The 21,375-nt window shown below is 43.1% G+C and overlaps 1 protein-coding gene across 1 annotated transcript in view; it reads left to right on the top strand.

Moving 5' to 3' along the window:
- LOC117518379 (contactin-associated protein-like 4) overlaps window positions 1-21,375 on the top strand; it is a 315,610-nt gene that overhangs the window by 230,100 nt on the left and 64,135 nt on the right. The window contains exon 17 of the mRNA XM_034179490.1: window positions 9,567-9,785. Coding sequence (XP_034035381.1) covers window positions 9,567-9,785 — 219 coding nt within the window. The remainder of the gene's footprint in view (window positions 1-9,566; window positions 9,786-21,375) is intronic.

Below are 21,375 nucleotides of genomic sequence, written 5' to 3'. Positions count from 1 at the left end.
TATTTTCCGGTTCATCTGTATGTCCATTTATAAAGGATTCATCCATGTGCCCTCATAAAAGTAAACCTATTTTACAGGGTTACCACAGATCCTTAAAGTTTCTTAAAAGGCATTAAATTTGTCAGTCTAATAATAAGGCCTTATAAAAAGGTCTTTCAAAAGTCTTACAAATGCCAAGACATGGGAAGTAGGATTTTATTCATGTTTTTTTCTGACACTGCAATTGAAACTACAATAATAAATGGCTGGGCTCCTGGTTAACAGTGGGGGTAAGTTGCAACATGAGATCGATAGACAGATTGTGGCTGTGTCTGATGTTTTACAGACGCTGGACTGGACCGTTATGGTGATGGTCCAGTGGAGTGTTTTAAGTCTCGTCTGAAGACCCACTTTTATTCTCTGGCTTTTAGCTCTGCGTGAGTTGTATGGTCCTCTGTTGTCTTTTGGCCCAGTGTTTTATTTATTTATTGTTTTATTGTTTTTATGTTTATTTATTAGTATCTGAGTTGGTTTATTGTCTTGTATAGTTTGTATAATTATTTTTCTGTGCAGCACTTTGGAAACTGTTCTGTTGTTTAAATGTGCTATATAAATAAAGTGGATTGGATTGGAATGGTCCAGAGCTGAGCCAGAACGCAAGACTCTCGATTACCAATCGATTTTCACTCTTATGAATGCTCCTATGGTCTTGAACTTTGTGTATTGAAAGAAAGAACAAGGTCACAGATACAAGTGGCGGAAATGAGATTCTTCCGTTGGGGAATCTGGAATTACACTCTGGGACAGATTGAGAAGCTGGACTATCCGAGAGGGACTCTGAGTAGAGCATCTGCTTCTCCACATCAGAAGGAGCCAGCTGAGGTGGTTCGGGCATCTGATATCCCCTGGTCCTCTCCCTAGGGAGGTCTTCCAGGCACGTTCACTTGGGAGTAGGCCCCGGGGACACGCTGAAGGGATTATATATCTCAGCTTGCTTGGGAACACTTTGGGATCCCCTGGGGAGAGTTACAGGAGTTGGCCAAGGATGTTGAAGTGTGCTACTTGGTCTACTGTCACAGTGAACCGGACCCAGATAAGTGGCATAAAATGAATAAATGAATAATAGCAATATCTATTTATTTTTAATAATTCAGTGAATGCGTCTCCTTACGTTACAGAAAGTGAGATAGCGGAATCAACAAATAACTTTTGTTGAATGAATGCTCAGCTCAGAGACACATGGGGAAGTGTAAATTTTATTAAACTTTTCTATGTCAAAACATTTTTGTTGTTAAAACATTAATTTGTAGTTATTGTAATGTTGGTCTTACATTTGATTCCGACAGGCATTAAAAAAAAGTTTCTAAATATGTTTAAAGTGGTGGGTGGACTCATTCATTTTTCTAAATATGCACACACACCCTGCTTGAATACACACAGAAACTGAATTGAATGATCTATTAAAATGGAAATAAAATAAAACACCCGTGGAAGCACTGTTTCACTACATCACCTCAAGGAGTTTTGTAAGAGTATTTATTATTTTGTGTTATATTGTGTGTTGTGTTATTTTGTGTGGTTGGCCTTAACGTGGGGGCCCCGTGTGTTTTGTTTTTGTGGCCTTTGGTCTTCAGCATAGGCCTGCCTGTGCATTAATGCAGCCCTTGTTATGGGTGTCGATTTCATCACATTATTATACTTTATTCAGAGCTTTTTACTCAATATTTAAAGAACATCACTAAGATGTTTGAATCATTTAGAGGAATTTGTTTTAGGGGCTAATTACAAAGTTTCACGTGCTGCACAGTGACCAAGTTAACGAGCTGCTGTGTGAAATTGCTGAAAGATATTTGCATTCGTTATTTGAAAGTTATTTACAGTTGCCACATCCACTCAAGATAATTTGCACAGTAGTTGGCTGTATAATTGATCGTCCCGTCTACAGCTGAAGAACTACCACACCACAGAAGCGTCGATTGCTTGGGCTTCAATTTCAATGTATTTCATTTATATAGCGCCAAATCACAACAAGGTTTCCTCAAGGCGCTTCACACAAGTAAGGTCTAACCTTACTAACCCCCAGAGCAACAGTGATAAGGAAAAACTCCCTCTGAGGAAGAAACCTCAAGCAGACCAGACTCAAAGGGGTGACCTTCTGCTTGGGCCATGCTACAGACACAAATTACAAAACAATTCACAAAACAAACATACAGGAAATGTTGCCGATGCACAAGACGGTTTCTGGAATAGACACCACACCCATCTCTGGATGGAGCCGCACTTCAAACAGAGAGAAAAGAAAAAAAGACACAGAATTTAGATAAAATTAAATAAACACCCCCGCGAGAAAAACGCCAGTGGGTTCATGATTAGAGTGGGTTAAATGTTTGAAAATGGCTGACATTCCTGAAAACTGAAAGTGCTCTGCGTCTGCATGAGCAGCCCCCGTGTGCTCTATTGCACACCAGCTCAGTCTTGAAAAAGTTTTGAAAATGATGGATTTGTGGTTCCAGTTCATTTCTGGGATTGAACAGCTGGCGATTGTGCCATGTAAGGACTTGATTGAAAGTCTTCAGTAAAACAGCTGAAAGGTTTTTGTCATCTGCACAGTGGGAAATATTAGCTTTACAATGCTTAAAATAAATACAATTATACATTTGGGTATGTCTATGTGTGAAATTTCATGAAATATTTCAAAAACATGCGTCGTTAGTCATTTTGTTTGAAAATGCCTTTTTGTAGTGTGATGGAAATGATGCTTTCCTCTGAATATTGGAATAAAATGACAAAAATTGTATATCATTTAACTCATTTAATTTTGACCACTGTCAGAAAGTGTTTCTATACATGATGGAGAAGTGATGGTTTAGTGGTAAAGATTTAGGCTTGACACCAGAGGATCCTCTTTTCAAATCCCAGCCTGACTGGAAAATCACCAATCGGCAAGGTCCTTAATCCCCAAATTGCTCCCGGTGTGTAGTGAACGCTTTGCATGGCAGCACCCTGACATCGGTGTGTGTGAGTTTGTCTGTGTGAATGGGTGAATGTGAGGCATCATTGTAAAGACTTCAGCCTGGATTTGGCTTGCCTCTACTGGTGGTTGGCTCTCACTGCGGTATTGTATCACTTCCTGTTCCGGAGCACAGCAGTGTTTTGCTGTATCTGTTAGCTGTTTAATCTGCGCAGTTAGATTGATCTAGTTAACTAGATAACGATTTGTTTCACAGTGTAATCTTCACGTGCCTTAACTAAAGCACTCCCTCTGCTGAATCACCTCTAAATTATTTACACATTATTCACTTTGTGTGTTTTTAGGAATCCGCTAGCTTAGCGCAGCTACTAGCTCTTAGCCAATTAAGCATGGCGGCTTCTCCTGTCTCTGGGTGTGAAATGTTTAGTTATTCCTCGGCCTCCTTTAGCAGTAACGGTACTTGTAATAAGTGTAGCTTATTCGTAGCTTTGGAGGCCAGGCTGGGCGAATTGGAGACTCGGCTCCGCACCGTGGAAAATTCTACAGCTAGCCAGGCCCCTGTAGTCGGTGCGGACAAAGGTACCTTAGCCGCCGTTAGTTTCCCTCTGGCAGATCCCGAGCAGCCGGGAAAGCAGGCCGACTGGGTGACTGTGAGGAGGAAGCGTAGTTCTAAACAGAAGCCCCGTGTACACCGCCAACCCATTCACATCTCTAACCGTTTTTCCCCACTCGGCGACACACCCACCGAAGATCAGACTCTGGTTATTGGCGACTCTGTTTTGAGAAATGTGAAGTTAGCGACACCAGCAACCATAGTCAATTGTCTTCTGGGGGCCAGAGCAGGCGACATTGAAGGAAATTTGAAACTGCTGGCTAAGGCTAAGCGTAAATTTGGTAAGATTGTAATTCACGTCGGCAGTAATGACACCCGGTTACGCCAATCGGAGGTCACTAAAATTAACATTGAATGTCGGACTCTGTAGTTTTCTCTGGGCCCCTCCCCAATCGGACCAGGAGTGACATGTTTAGCCGCATGTTCTCCTTGAATTGCTGGCTGTCTGAGTGGTGTCCAAAAAATGAGGTGGGCTTCATAGATAATTGGCAAAGCTTCTGGGGAAAACCTGGTCTTGTTAGGAGAGACGGCATCCATCCCACTTTGGATGGAGCAGCTCTCATTTCTAGAAATCTGGCCAATTTTCTTAAATCCTCCAAACCGTGACTATCCAGGGTTGGGACCAGGAAGCAGAGTTGTAGTCTTACACACCTCTCTGCAGCTTCTCTCCCCCTGCCATCCCCTTATTACCCCATCCCCGTAGAGACGGTGCCTGCTCCCAGACCACCAATAACCAGCAAAAATCTATTTAAGTATAAAAATTCAAAAAGAAAAAATAATATAGCACCTTCAACTGCACCACAGACTAAAACAGTTAAATGTGGTCTATTAAACATTAGGTCTCTCTCTTCTAAGTCTCTGTTAGTAAATGATATAATAATTGATCAACATATTGATTTATTCTGCCTTACAGAAACCTGGTTACAGCAGGATGAATATGTTAGTTTAAATGAGTCAACACCCCCGAGTCACACTAACTGCCAGAATGCTCGTAGCACGGGCCGAGGCGGAGGATTAGCAGCAATCCTCCATTCCAGCTTATTAATTAATCAAAAACCCAGACAGAGCTTTAATTCATTTGAAAGCTTGACTCTTAGGCTTGTCCATCCAAATTGGAAGTCCCAAAAACCAGTTTTGTTTGTTATTATCTATCGTCCACCTGGTCGTTACTGTGAGTTTCTCTGTGAATTTTGAGACCTTTTGTCTGACTTAGTGCTTAGCTCAGATAAGATAATTATAGTGGGCGATTTTAACATCCACACAGATGCTGAGAATGACAGCCTCAACACTGCATTTAATCTATTATTAGACTCAATTTGTTGTGTGTTGGGGGGGTGTGGCTGGATATTTTGGTTTTCTTTTCTTTGCTCTCCAGGTGGTATGAAAACTGATTTGTCTGTGGAGAAGGTGCTGGCAGAAGAGTCCTTCACCCTCATCAACAGTATGTGCAGCACCTGTGGATGGTGCTCACGTGCAGCCTTAAAGACTTTCAGCTGAAGCAGATAATTAGATGGCGTTCTGCATTTAAGCCATGTGTGATTCAAGCAGAATTGCCGGGAACTCGACCTTGTGATGTTCGTTTGTGAGACGCTGAGGACCGCGCCTGGGTTTGACACATCGTGCCTGTGAAGCAGGAAGGGTGAGGGACACATGCTGTCAGCACACATCAGAGGTGATTAATTGTTTAACTACTTGTTGATAGTAACTTGGTATTTTGTTACGCAGTATATTTGAATTGTGATGAGAATTGTGCAGCTCGCTTCTCACTGCTGTGGCGTGCGGACAACTGCTCCTCCACCTGTTGTGAGAAGCTGCTCATTTACATAAAGCTTAAATACAGACCTGAATGTGTTGCTGATAGTGTGTGCCTTTTGAAGGATATTGCTTGTAACTGCTGACTTACCTCACCTCTATCTATCTTCGCAGAGAGTCGGTTTGTCGTGTCCACCTGGGGGGTGTTTGGCGGTAAAGTGAGTCCAGAAGCGCCGGGCTTCGATCCTTTTAGGTGCTGGAGAGCGTGCCAGCCTTCACTCCACCAGACTGACGCATCTTTTGTTTATACACTTTGTTTTGCACCAGAGGGTGAAGTAATAAATTGTTTTGTTATTGGAACCGCTTTCTGGTTATTTTAGCGCTGGGTTCCGTCGGACGCAGGTCTGCTCCTCAACCCGCGTCGACACATAACACAATTGGCTTTGCTCAAAATATAAATGAGTCCACCCACCACTTTAATCATATCTTAGATCTTGTTCTGACTTATGGTATGGAAATTGAAGACTTAACAGTATTCCATGAAAACTCCCTTCTGTCTGATCATTTCTTAATAACATTTACATTTACTCTGATGGACTACCCAGCAGTGGGGAATAAGTTTCATTACACTAGAAGTCTTTCAGAAAGCGCTGTAACTAGGTTTAAGGATATGATTCCTTCTTTATGTTCTCTAATGCCATATACCAACACAGTGCAGAGTAGCTACCTAAACTCTGTAAGTGAGATAGTGTATCTCGTCAATAGTTTTACATCCTCATTGAAGACAACGTTGGATGCTGTAGCTCCTCTGAAAAAGAGAGCTTTAAATCAGAAGTGCCTGACTCTGTGGTATAACTCACAAACTCGCAGCTTAAAGCAGATAACCCATAAGTTGGAGAGGAAATGGCGTCTCACTAATTTAGAAGATCTTCACTTAGCCTGGAAAAAGAGTCTGTTGCTCTATAAAAAAAGCCCTCCGTAAAGCTAGGACATCTTACTACTCATCACTAATTGAAGAAAATAAGAACAACCCCAGGTTTCTTTTCAGCACTGTAGCCAGGCTGACAAAGAGTCAGAGCTCTATTGAGCCGAGTATTCCTTTAACTTTAACTAGTAATGACTTCATGACTTTCTTTGCTAATAAAATTTTAACTATTAGAGAAAAAATTACTCATAACCATCCCAAAGACGTATCGTTATCTTTGGCTGCTTTCAGTGATGCCGGTATTTGGTTAGAGCCTTTCTCTCAGATTGTTCTTTCTGAGTTATTTTCATTAGTTACTTCATCCAAACCATCAACATGTCTATTAGACCCCATTCCTACCAGGCTGCTCAAGGAAGCCCTACCATTATTTAATGCTTCGATCTTAAATATGATCAATCTATCTTTATTAGTTGGCTATGTACCACAGGCTTTTAAGGTGGCAGTAATTAAACCATTACTTAAAAAGCCATCACTTGACCCAGCTATCTTAGCTAATTATAGGCCAATCTCCAACCTTCCTTTTCTCTCAAAAATTATTGAAAGGGTAGTTGTAAAACAGCTAACTGATCATCTGCAGAGGAATGGTCTATTTGAAGAGTTTCAGTCAGGTTTTAGAATTCATCATAGTACAGAAACAGCATTAGTGAAGGTTACAAATGATCTTCTTATGGCCTCAGACAGTGGACTCATCTCTGTGCTTGTTCTGTTAGACCTCAGTGCTGCTTTTGATACTGTTGACCATAAAATTTTATTACAGAGATTAGAGCATGCCATAGGTATTAAAGGCACTTGTTACACAGATGATACCCAGCTTTATCTATCCATGAAGCCAGAGGACACACACCAATTAGCTAAACTGCAGGATTGTCTTACAGACATAAAGACATGGATGACCTCTAATTTCCTGCTTTTAAACTCAGATAAAACTGAAGTTATTGTACTTGGCCCCACAAATCTTAGAAACATGGTGTCTAACCAGATCCTTACTCTGGATGGCATTACCCTGACCTCTAGTAATACTGTGAGAATCTTGGAGTCATTTTTGATCAGGATATGTCATTCAATGCACATATTAAACAAATATGTAGGACTGCTTTTTTGCATTTACGCAATATCTCTAAAATTAGAAAGGTCTTGTCTCAGAGTGATGCTGAAAAACTAATTCATGCATTTATTTCCTCTAGGCTGGACTATTGTAATTCATTATTATCAGGTTGTCCTAAAAGTTCCCTGAAAAGCCTTCAGTTAATTCAAAATGCTGCAGCTAGAGTACTGACAGGGACTAGAAGGAGAGAGCATATCTCACCCATATTGGCCTCTCTTCATTGGCTTCCTGTTAATTCTAGAATAGAATTTAAAATGATTCTTCTTACTTATAAGGTTTTGAATAATCAGGTCCCATCTTATCTTAGGGACCTCATAGTACCATATCACCCCAATAGAGCGCTTCGCTCTCAGACTGCAGGCTTACTTGTAGTTCCTAGGGTTTGTAAGAGTAGAATGGGAGGCAGAGCCTTCAGTTTTCAGGCTCCTCTCCTGTGGAACCAGCTCCCAATTCAGATCAGGGAGACAGACACCCTCTCTACTTTTAAGATTAGGCTTAAAACTTTCCTTTTTGAAAAAGCTTATAGTTAGGGCTGGATCAGGTGACCCTGAACCATCCCTTAATTATGCTGCTATAGACTTAGACTGCTGGGGGGTTCCCATGATGCACTGAGTGTTTCTTTCTCTTTTTGCTCTGTATGCACCACTCTGCATTTAATCATTAGTGATTGATCTCTGCTCCCCTCCACAGCATGTCTTTTTCCTGGTTCTCTCCCTCAGCCCCAACCAGTCCCAGCAGAAGACTGCCCCTCCCTGAGCCTGGTTCTGCTGGAGGTTTCTTCCTGTTAAAAGGGAGTTTTTCCTTCCCACTGTCGCCAAGTGCTTGCTCACAGGTGGTCGTTTTGACCGTTGGGGTTTTTACGTAAATATTGTATGGCCTTGCCTTACAATATAAAGCGCCTTGGGGCAACTGTTTGTTGTGATTTGGCGCTATATAAATAAAATTGATTGATTGATTGATTAAAGCGCTTTGAGCTTCTGATGCAGATGAAAAAGTGCTATATAAATGCAGTCCATTTACCATCTAAACCTTTCTAAAAATATGTGTTTGATTTTAATGACAGCACTGTGGCTTAGTGGTTAGCACGATCGCCTCATAGCAAGAAGGTCATGGGATCGATTCCCAGGCTCCAGGTCATGGGGCCTTTCTTTGTGGAGTTTGCATGTTCTCCCCATGTTTGTGTGGGTTCTCTCCGGGTGCCACAGCTTCCTCTCGCATCCAAAGATCTTTAAATTTGTCCGTAGGTGTGCGTGCTGGTGCGAATGTGTTTGTTTGTCTACATGTGGCCCTGCGACAGACGCCCTACGACTGCTGTGATAGGCTCCAGCTCCTTGTGACCCTTAATTGTAGTAAAAAGTTGAAGATGAGTGAGTGTGTTTGACTTATTTTGGAAGTCGCCCTTGTCACCTTTAATTCAGACCTGGTTGCATGATGTTGTTTCTTTTGAAACTGGATAAAAAAAATGAAGTGCACACTCAGAGGCTCTTCCAGTAGGTTCTATCACCACTGGAGCACTGATTCTTTATGTGACACATCTCACACCCGGGGAAATCTCCCCGTAATGTAATGGAGTATAATTTGGATAATCTCGCTCTGGGCCGTGCTTTTGCCGTGTGTCCACCTGACACACATGCGGTTGCAGGAGTCAATGGTTCATTTTCTTTTGAAATACTGTCTGTGTTTTTTCTCTGTGTGTGTGGGGGTTTTTTTGGTCCATTTTTGGGTTTTGTTTTTGTTCATTTGCTTATGGTGTTTGTTTCATTCAATAAAATACATTGATTAAACATGAAACAAGCATAAAGTACAACGTGACCTCATTAAATATGCATGATGTTTAACGATGCACAATGTTTAACAATGTTTTTTTTTCTATCATGGAGGAGAAGGTGGAAGCAGTCACCTTTAATGAGAAGGCACAGCTGGCTCATAACCACTGAGGATACAGCAGATCATTTCTGCCCCCCCCCCATTAAGGGTCATCATAGATACTTGCTTATACTGAGCAGGTGCACTGGTGTAGCAAATAAAGTGGCCAGTGAGTGTTTGTGTTTCCATAAATGTTATAATACACTCATTTTGTGATGGTTTGGTGGGTGTGACTTTCAGAGTCTACAGTTTTGCTTTTGGTCATATCTGATATCAGTCATTCCCTTGTCTGCAGCTTCATCAGAGGTCCTCTTCTCTTTCGATGTGGGAAATGGGCCACGCGAGGTTCGAGTGCAGACGAGTGTTCCACTGAATGACAACCGGTGGCACAGCGTGCGAGCTGAAAGAAATGTGAAAGAAGCATCTCTGCGTGTTGATGAATTCCCCGCCGCCACGCAGGAGTCTCCTGCTGATGGTCACATTCATCTGCAGCTCAACAGCCAATTATTCATAGGTGAGAAGCAAAAGTCAAAGGAACTTCAGAAACGTCAGAGTGGAGGCATTTCCACCATTGGTAAGGTTAGGGTTTCAATTTGTGGTCAAAACTGTAGTGATATTTAAATGTGTTGTCCCTTTTCATTATTTTTAAACCATTTAAGAGATAGAAAGGATTTTCTTCTGCACCACTATATTTTTACTCCCTACTATTAAAATAAAGGAATCACTATCTTAAATTGCCAGTCAGAATTGGCTTTGCCTGGAAGCACTTTAGAGTTTTGACTCCTGGGTTAAAGATTAGATTAGATGAGATAGAACTTTATTGATCTGACACCCTCAGGGAAATTGAGGTTCCAGCAGCATTGTGTAGCAGCACACAGGATAAGAAGCACACAGAGTATCAAAGGTGAAAGTAAAAAAAAAAAAAAAAAAAAAAAAAAAAAAAAAACAGTTTGCAAATAGAAATACACAAATATACCAGACATACTGATCAGTACTGGTTTACTGGCTACTACTCTTCCTCTCCTTCCTGTCTCATCTCTTCCTGTTACTACTCCTTCCCCTGAGTGAGGAGTTGTACAGCCTGATGGCCTGAGGGACAAAGGAGTTTGGGAAAGAGCAGTCTGTGGCTGAATAGGTTCCTCTGGTTGCTGATGACGGTGTGCAGACGGTGACTGGCATTGTCCATAATGTTCAGCAGTTTGTCCAGTGTTCTCTTCTCTGCCACCGTCACCAACAAATACAGCAACAAGACATGGTGACACACTTTCATAGATGATGTAAGACAGATTCTGACCGTCTGGAAAACCGCTGTTCAGTGGTAATATGGTACTGATTTGCTAATTATCCTTGTCTTAGCATCATGGATGGTAGCTTTTATTTGTGAAAGAAAGTGTCAATAAAAGTACACATCAAATCAAAGCTAAAAGACTCTACTCGTAAGCATACTGTAGGTGACCGTAGATCCCATTCCATCAAATGCAGCATTACCTTTGCACTGTGTGATGCACTTCACTCATGATGGCGTCTGTGAGATCTCCGAGCAGTAATCTTCAATGGCTTCACATGAAGTTCTGCTGGAAGAAAAAAAAGTTGCAATTTCTTGACTGGCAGCTTGAGTCAGACTCCAAAAGCAAGCAAGTTCCTTATCTACAAACCAAAAAGTGGGATTCAGGACCTGTGGGATTCAGGAAAAAATGTCAGCCTCTAGTTCCAAGCTCAGTGGTTCGTCAAGCTAGATAGCTTTGTCTCATGATACATTTTATTGAATCCTGTTCTACTAGAGTTGATTCCACAAAGAGGCCGATATTTACATTTGAGTATAAGACTAAATTGTACATCAGTATGCTCTACAGGTAGCAATAAACTGCAGATGTGACAACACGCTAGCTTGAAAAGTAGCTATTCATCCCCAGTCAGAGTGGTTCATCAACCTCGCTGGCTTTGTGGCTGAATCCTGTAAATAAAGAATTTCTGTAAAATCTGCTCATCAGGCAGCACCAGGCTGGTTCTCTGTTAGTGATTTAAGTCACTAATTTGATGTAACGTGTATTTACTCATGATGATTATCCTATTCTCTTTGACCGCGCAGATAAAATTTGCATTGATCAAACCTCAGTGTGACTGATCCCCGTTTTGTATTTGAACATTTACCTTATCGGCTGACTTCTGATGATAATTGCCGCCTTGTCTTATCTGCTGTCTCAGATTGTAGCTGTAGTGGCACCCACTTGCAGAAAAGCAAATGTACCCCAGATACCTATTTAGGAAATAATTATGAGTGGTGGAACCTGGAGATTGCAATCACTTTGTCTCATCCATCAGCTGTTCACGGAAATTAAACCCTGGAGAATTTCATTACTCTTTCAACCTGATATCTATCCTTTTTCCAATGCTAGTCTTATTTAAAAAAAAAGTGGATGGATATACGCCCAAATGGGCAGCCGTTAGCATCCAGCCAGTTAAACATACATTATAACCAGTCACCCTGAGGTCCTTATATAACACAATTGGTGTGAAATGCTTACAAAGAGTTTGGTTGCATTCCGCCACACTAAATGTGGCATTTGTTGTCCTGAGAATACTGCTATTAACAGTAGTGGGAAAAATCTTTAGATAGTGCACTGGACAAGAAGATGCTGAGTCTCCACTTTCTAAACAGTGAGCAATAATTAGTTTAGTTCAGAGTCATATTGATGTACTATACTGGCCACACAAACAACCAATCTGTATTCATCAAGAGCTTGCAGGATTAAAATACAGTAGTTAATTAACCAGGAGTTTGAAGGTATCTGGTGGCTGATGGGAGAACCTGTGGCATGTCTGGGGGTTCACGGCCCTCGGGTGCCTTCTGGTCCAACCCCCCGGGCACTGACTCACTGTGCAGGCATCTGGTTTTGATGGGGTGCCGTATGGTAGTCCTGCTGTTCCCCAGTCCTCCATGGACATCAGTATCAGTATGGGCAGCCTAACATTCTTAGGTGGTGGTTATGAGCACTGGCGGTTCTACACTGAATTACTCCCCGGGTGAGACTCTGTCCGAGCGCCAACCCCCCCCCAAATTTTGCACAAACATCCTTTTTTAAATTATGTTATTAATATTTTTTATATTTTAGAAGTGCTCTTGAAATTTGCCATTGAAATTGACATCAAAAGACTGCAGGCTACAATATAACTCTTATACAAAACATCCATGAATTGTAAATTTGAATAACCATCCCCTTACGTGCTAAATATCTGTCATTAGACGCTTTATTCATTTGTCTTTCAGGGAGGAACAATTAGCTCCTTGGTTACTGCCTCGAATTCGATGCTTGGCACACTTTTAGTTATAACTGGTTAAACTATGCTGTGTCACAAAACAGAGTTGTAGCAAATGGCAAATGTTTGACTTTGAAACTACCTACAGATATGAAAATACAGGGCTAATTACAGGCCAGAACATTAACCCAAATGATGAATATAAATAATAACTGAACTTGGAACAGTTTTGTTACAAGCATGAGTCATTCTTCTATTGAAGCATGTGTTAATTTTACACACATTACTACTTTAACTTTGTTTGCACTAAGTTATTTTATTTCCCTATAACTCAGCTTCACCCAGTTTCCCTCACAGTGTCTCATAAATAACTTACTATTACTATTTTTATTATTATTATTATTATTATTAGTAGTAGTAGTAGTAGTAGTAGTGCATCCCTCTGGCAAAGTCCAGTTTATGCCATGTGTAAAATAATAATTTTAAAAAGCCTGACAATTTCTGTGACCATTTTGAGTACAGTTTTATGGTGAAATTAGATCTTGTGTTTATTGAGTTAAGGTTGAATTATTGTAATATAAGCAAACCAACTTAGCAAGCATCATAGTAAGAAGGGTAACAAACTACCACCAAGACTTCAGTGCACTAATTCCACCCCCCCATTAGAGCAGGGGTGCCCAACCTTTTTTGAACCGACATTTACTTTTAAAGTTGACAGTGTATTGAGATCTACAATGCCATATCAAACGTTTTTGTTTTGTTTTGTTTTTTTGCTTTAGTTTTCTTAAGTCCGCTATTTAGTGCAGTGATTTATTTTTGACAAAGAAAATTACTTGGGTTTTCTTTGTATTTTTTTTTTCTTTTTTGCTTTAGTTTTCTTATGTCTGGTATTTAGTGCAGTGATTTATTTTTGACAAAGAAAAAAATCTGTCCAAAATTGACCTGACACACAGGCAGTTAGGACATTTATTTAGTATTTTGCTTTTCTGTTTTAATTTTGCGGGTCAGTGAAAACAATACAGCACTTGGGCCAAAAACGACGTGAGCTGTGAAAATCCCTTCCCACAGGAGCAGGAGCATTCGGAGCCCTGTGGTGTTGCTGTGAATTCAGGACCTCAAGGTAGCTGAGGGGTCATGCATGCAGTTTTGGGGCTACATACTTTGTTGATGCACCTTTGGCAGTAATTACAGCCTTAAGTCTTCTTGAATATGATGCCACAAGCTTGGTGCACCTATCTTTGGACAGTTTTGTCCATTCCTCTGCAGCACCTCTAAAGCTCCATCAGGTTGGATGGGGAGTGTCAGTGCACAGCCATTTTCAGATCTCTCCAGAGATGTTCAATCAGATTCAGGTCTGGGCTCTGGCTGGGCCACTCAAGGACATTCATAGAGTTGACCTGAAGCCACTCCTTTGATATCTTGGCTGTGTGCTTTGGGTCATTGTCCTGCTGAAAGATGAACCATCGCCCCAGTCTGAGGTCAAGAGCGCTCTGGAGCAAGTTTTCATCCAGGATGTTTTTGCACATTGCTGCATTTATCTTTCCCTCAATTGTGATTAGTCTCCCAGTTCCTGCTGCTGAAAAACATCCCCACAGCATGATGCTGCCACCACCATGCTTCACTGTAGGGATGGTTTCTGGTTTCCTCCAAACATGACAACTGGCATTCACGCCAAAGAATTCAATCTTTGTGTCATCATACCAGAGAATTTTGTTTCTTATGGTTTGAGAGTCCTTCAGGTGTCTTTTGACAAACTCCAGGTAGGCTGCCATGTGCCTTTTATTAAGGAGTGGCTTCCGTCTGGCCACTCTAGCATACAGACCTGATTGGTGGATTGCTGCAGCGATGGTTGTCCTTCTGGAAGGTTCTCCTCTTTCCACAGAGGAATGCTGGAGCTCTGACAGAGTGACCATCAGGTTCTTGGTCACCTCCTTGACTAAGGTCCTTCTCCCCCGATTGCTCAGTTTAGGTGGGTGGTCAGCTCTAGGAAGAGTCCTAGTGGGTCCCAACTTCTTCCATTTGTGGATGATGGAGGTCACTGTGATCATTAGGTCCTTCAAAGGACCAGAAATGTTTCTGTACCCTTCCCCAAGCTTGTCCCTTGAGACAATCCTGTCTTGGAGGTCTACAGACAATTCCTTTGACTTCATGCTTGGTTTGTGCTGTGACATGCACTGTCAACTGTGGGACCTTATATGTAGACAGGTGTGTGTCTTTCCAAATCACGTCCAATCAACTGAATTTACCCCACGTAGCCTCCAATTAAGCTGTAGAAACATCTCAAGGATGATCAGTGGAAATATGATGCACCTGAGCTGAATTTTGAGCTACATGGCAAAGGCTGTGAATACCTATGTACATGTGATTTCTTATGTTTTTTTGTTTTTTTTTAAATAAATTTGGAAAAATCTCAAAAAATTGTTACGGTTCCGACCTGAAAACCAGGCTTGGACCCCAAAGCAGGGAGACTGAATGAAAAGACAATAGGATTTAATGAACCAGGAAGGTGTCACAGAACTAATGCTGCATAAATAGTGAACACAGATTTGGAGGTAGGCAGAGTGGAAACCTGGCCCGCGTTGCGGTGGAATCAGGTGGTCGCAGCCCACATAGCACTGATGTACAGGTGGCAGTCCAAGATGTGGAGCTGAGTGGTCCATGGTCCAGGTGGCCCCCTGGGGAGCTGATGGAGGATGAGGTCACTGTGAAGGAAGAGAAGGCAATGAGAGGGCTGCTACAATCACTCAGACCAAAACTATAGATGGCTAGAGAATAGTGGTATGCAGAAACAGCGAGTCAAAGAACACTGCTGTGGAACGCAGACAGACAGGCTCAATACGGAAATTGAGAGGCCAGGTACCAGGTTGTGAACACTGAGTCTCTGGCGACGATGAGCTGAAGAACCAGGGCTTATATGGAGGCATGTAGATTACAAGCAGGTGTGCATCATCAACTCCACAAGGGATGCCACCTGTGAAAAGAGAGAGAGAGAGCAGGAACCAGGACGACACACAACAAAAATAAGCTTTTTCCACATTGTCATTATGGGGTATTTTGAGGGTAAAAAACTAATTTAATCCATTTTGGAATAAGGCTGTAACATAACAAAATGTGGAAAAAGTGAAGCACTGTGAATACTTTCGGAATGCACCGTAAATAAATAATTTTAACTGTTCCAGTTTGTGGATGTATCATAAAAAGAAGTGCAGCTGGAGCATGAAGCAGACATGAAAACCTTACAGTAACAAACCTTTTGTTTGCATCAAACTAAATGAGTTTGTCTTGCTCAACCCCCCCCCCCCCCCACCCCACCTTGCACTCTGCATTTCTCACTGTCCCTGTCATTGTTTGTCACAAGGTTTTTGTTGTTATTCTCTTAATTCATTGGGGGGGGGGGGGGGGGGGGTTTGCTAAGGGCTCATTTTCACGTTTACACAGAATGTGGATTCACTGGATCTGACGATGCATCAACTTCACTCATCTCTAAACTTGCAGTCTGCAGAAATGCAGCTCTACTGTAACCAGCAAAATTTGACCTAGTTTGAGGTTTTTGCTATATTTTTACAACCGACCCACAAAGCAGTGGAATGCAGTGTAGGTAAAACTGAAGCAGGTATTATGTGTCGACGCGGGTTGAGGAGCGGACCTGCGTCTGACGGAACCCAGCGCTAAAATAACCAGAAAGCGGTTCCAATAACAAAACAATTTATTTTTCCACCCTTTGGTGCATAACAAAGTGTACAAACAAAAGCTGCGTCAGTCTGGCGGAGTGAAGGATGGCACGCTCTCCAGCGCCCAACAGGATCGAAGCCCGGCGCTTCTGGACCCACGTTCACCGCCAAACACCCCCCAGGTGGACACGACAAACCGACTCTCTGCGAAGGATAGAAAAGGTGAGGTAAGTCAGCAGCTACAACTAATATCCTTCAAAAGGCACACACTATCAGCAACACATTCAGGTCTGTATTTAAGCTTTATTTAAATGAGCAGCTTCTCACAACAGGTGGAGGATCATCAGTCCGCATGCCACGGCAGTGAGAAGCGAGCTGCACAATTCTCATCAAAGTTCAAATATACTGTGTAACAAAATACCAAGTTACTATTAACAATTAGTCAAACAATTAATCACCTCTGATGTGTGCTGACAGCATGTGTCCCTCACCCTTCCTCCTTCACAGGCACGATGTGTCAAACCCAGGCGCGGTCCTCAGCGTCTCACAAACGAACATCACAAGGTCGAGTTCCCGGCAATTCTGCTTGAATCACACATGACTTAAATGCAGAACGCCATCTCATTATCTGCTTCAGCTGAAAGTCTTTAAGGTTGCACGTGAGCACCATCCACAGGTGCTGCACATCATGTTGATGAGGGTAAAGGACTCTTCTGCCAGCACCTTCTCCACAGACAATAAATCAGTTTGCATACCACCTGGAGAGCAAAGAAAAGAAAAGAACACCAAAATGTCCAGCCACACCCCCCAACACACAACAGTACCCCCCCTTTAACGGGAAGCCTCCCGGCGACCGAACAGACCAGGTCCGAGAACAGCACCTCCCTCCGGGGTCCTCGTCAGGAAGCAGACAGCGTAACGCTCCCAAGGTTCACCACAGACAGCAGGACAGGGCACCGCAGCTGGAAGGCCGGCTGGCATCAACAAAAACCCCAAAACAGTCCCAAATACAACCCAACATACAAGAAAAACATAAAACCCACCCAAAACCTCCCCAGGGGACCGTCCCATCCAACCCCGGGAAGAAAAGAAAAACTCCCAAATGCAAAAACCCAACACAGCCCCACAAACACAATACAAACATAAATGCATAAAAGAAAAATAACAAACAACCCCCCCAGAACGACTTGCAGAGCCCAACACCCCCCCAGAAGGCCTTTACCGCCGGTTCCGGGAGGAATAGCCAAAGCCGGAATCCCACAGAGGTCCCCAGGTACACATGGAGCAACGGCGCCCCCCAGAGGACCGTACCATCAAACCCCAGGAGGCACCCTCCCCACAACCCAGGAACCTCAGACCCGGCCACACTTGGCTAGTCGGCCCCACAAGCCAATTCCCCCCCAGAGGACCGTCCCATCAACCCTGGAGGTGGAACCTGGAAGGAAACAAAAAAAACAAAAGTCCAACCCCCGGAGGACTACATTAAACAACCCCGGGGGCAAATAAAACAACCTATAAACCCTGTTACCTTCCCCAGCACACCGAAAGACCCCAGATCCCTCCCAGAGCCTTTCGGCGGCTCATTTTGGCGAACGGCACAAAACATCAAGCCGGGGAAGGGAACAGGAAAAACTAACCCGGCCCCAACCCCAAGGCGCAGCGGAAAACCGGAAATATGTCCGGTGCCCCAACTCGACCATACCCCAGCCTATCGGGAGGGGTGGAACAACCGAAATGGCGAACGGCAACAGATCGGCCCACACCTCCGACTGAGGTATGTTCCCGCTGCACCACACCCCGGCAACACCAATGACGAACGGTACAAAGGCCCACAGAGGCTGGAGTGGAACCGGGCCCTAACCAAACCAGAAAAAACGCCCCTAACAACCCCCCCCTAGGTGCAGAGGTCTTCTGAGAATGCTCAGCGTGACCAACCTGCACCACCCCACAACCCACAAGACGAACGGTCTTGGGGCGAGTGAGGTTGGGGTTAGGGAAGTAGGGAAATAAAAAACAACAAAACAAAACAACCCCAGACCCAAACAGAAAATACCTAAATACAAATAATAAAAACCAACAATTAACTGAGTCCAGGACGGGCTTCGCACCGCCTGTTGTTCACTCCACCAGATACGCCCCTGAATCCCCAAACAATTTATAACCCCTTTCAGAAAAAAAAAAACATTAGCCCAAACAAATTTTTTTTTTTTTGTGTATTATTTCGCCTGTCCCAGAACACCTGGAGAGACGTCACCACTATTTTTCTTGACGCTTCTATGACTGGGCAATATAGCGGCTTCAGCTCGTCCGAGCTGCATGGGCTCATCTGCAAGAGGAGCCAGAGGTCCCGTCGGAGGAGTCTCAGTGGGGCGAAGAAGAGGCAGCCCAGATCTGTGTCGGGGAAAGCCCCGAGACGAAAAAACCCGCTCTGATGGCCGCCCTCTCTCGCGTCCACGCTCCTTCATCCGATCATCTTGACGAATCACCAACGATATTAGCTCATCTAAATCATTTGGCTCATCACGGACTACTAGCTCGTCTTTTAATGGATCATTTAAACCAAGCACAAACACTCCGCTTAATGCTGCGGCATTCCAACCGGACTGAGCAGGAAAAATTCGGAAATCCACAGAATAATCCGCCGCACTCCGCCGCTGGGCAACGGTATAAGCAAAAACCAGAGAACATTGCATCAAAAACGGAGCACAAGCTTCAACGTTTCCCGCATAAGGCTCCGGACGACAAATAATCAATTCGGAAGCCGAATCTCTGGGTGACGGAGTTATCTGCACCGGTATCGATGGTGCCGCAGCTGGAGCAGCAGGAAGCGAAACAGCTTGCACTGCAAGCTCCGTAACGCGGACATCTGTTTGTTTAATTTGGTTTGTGAGATGCTGTAATTGCTCCCGTATTTTCTCCAAGTGTTCTTAACTCTTTCGGCGAATGGAACCGTCTCTGCCGCTGGGTCCATTATGGAATGGCCGGGAACTACTGTTATGTGTCGACGCGGGTTGAGGAGCGGACCTGCGTCTGACGGAACCCAGTGCTAAAATAACCAGAAAGCGGTTCCAATAACAAAACAATTTATTTTTCCACCCTTTGGTGCATAACAAAGTGTACAAACAAAAGCTGCGTCAGTCTGGCGGAGTGAAGGATGGCACGCTCTCCAGCTCCCAAAAGGATCGAAGCCCTGCGCTTCTGGACCCACGTTCACCGCCAAACACCCCCCAGGTGGACACGACAAACCGACTCTCTGCGAAGGATAGAAAAGGTGAGGTAAGTCAGCAGCTACAACTAATATCCTTCAAAAGGCACACACTATCAGCAACACATTCAGGTCTGTATTTAAGCTTTATGTAAATGAGCAGCTTCTCACAACAGGTGGAGGATCATCAGTCCGCATGCCACGGCAGTGAGAAGCGAGCTGCACAATTCTCATCAAAGTTCAAATATACTGTGTAACAAAATACCAAGTTACTATTAACAATTAGTCAAACAATTAATCACCTCTGATGTGTGCTGACAGCATGTGTCCCTCACCCTTCCTCCTTCACAGGCACGATGTGTCAAACCCAGGCGCGGTCCTCAGCGTCTCACAAACGAACATCACAAGGTCGAGTTCCCGGCAATTCTGCTTGAATCACACATGACTTAAATGCAGAACGCCATCTCATTATCTGCTTCAGCTGAAAGTCTTTAAGGTTGCGCGTGAGCACCATCCACAGGTGCTGCACATCATGTTGATGAGGGTGAAGGACTCTTCTGCCAGCACCTTCTCCACAGACAATAAATCAGTTTGCATACCACCTGGAGAGCAAAGAATAGAAAAGAACACCAAAATGTCCAGCCACACCCCCCCAACACACAACAGCAGGCTCTTTGTTCATGGAAGTACCACCCCTGGCAAAAATTATGGAATCGCCGGCCTCGGAGGATGTTCATTCAGTTGTTTGATTTTGTAGAAAAAAGCAGATCACAGACATGACACAAAAGTAAAGTCATTTCAAATGGCAACTTTCTGGCTTTAAGAAACACTATAAGAAATCAGGAAAAAAAATTGTGGCAGTCAGTAACGGTTACTTTTTTAGACCAAGCAGAGGGAAAAAAATATGGACTCACTCAATTCTGAGGAATAAATTATGGAAACACCCTGTAAATTTTCATCCCCAAAACTAACACCTGCATCAAATCAGATCTGCTCGTTAGTCTGCATCTAAAAAGGAGTGATCACCCCTTGGAGAGCTGTTGCACCAAGTGGACTGACATGAATCATAGCTCCAACACAAGAGATGTCAATTGAAACAAAGGAGAGGATTATCAAACTCTTAAAAGAGGGTAAATCATCATGCAGTGTTGCAAAAGATGTTGGTTGTTCACAGTCAGCTGTGTCTAAACTCTGGACCAAATACAAACAACATGGGAAGGTTGTTAAAGGCAAACATACTGGTAGACCAAGGAAGACATCAAAGCGTCAAGACAGGAAACTTAAAGCAATATGTCTCAAAAATCGAAAATGCACAACAAAACAAATGAGGAACGAATGGGAGGAAACTGGAGTCAACGTCTGTGACCGAACTGTAAGAAACCGCTTAAAGGAAATGGGATTTACATACAGAAAAGCTAAACGAAAGCCATCATTAACACCTAAACAGAAAAAAACAAGGTTACAATGGGCTAAGGAAAAGCAATCGTGGACTGTGGATGACTGGATGAAAGTCATATTCAGTGATGAATCTCGAATCTGCATTGGGCAAGGTGATGATTCTGGAACTTTTGTTTGGTGCCGTTCCAATGAGATTTATAAAGATGACTGCCTGAAGAGAACATGTAAATTTCCACAGTCATTGATGATATGGGGCTGCATGTCAGATAAAGGCACTGGGGAGATGGCTGTCATTACATCATCAATAAATGCACAAGTTTACGTTGATATTTTGGACACTTTTCTTATCCCATCAATTGAAAGGATGTTTGGGGATGATGAAATCATTTTTCAAGATGATAATGCATCTTGCCATAGAGCAAAAACTGTGAAAACATTCCTTGCAAAAAGACACATAGGGTCAATGTCATGGCCTGCAAATAGTCCGGATCTTAATCCAATTGAAAATCTTTGGTGGAAGTTGAAGAAAATGGTCCATGACAAGGCTCCAACCTGCAAAGCTGATCTGGCAA

This window comes from Thalassophryne amazonica, chromosome 10 (genome assembly GCF_902500255.1).
Source record: "Thalassophryne amazonica chromosome 10, fThaAma1.1, whole genome shotgun sequence".
NCBI classification, from domain to species: domain Eukaryota; kingdom Metazoa; phylum Chordata; class Actinopteri; order Batrachoidiformes; family Batrachoididae; genus Thalassophryne; species Thalassophryne amazonica.
This window is presented reverse-complemented; position numbering and strand designations above follow the sequence as displayed.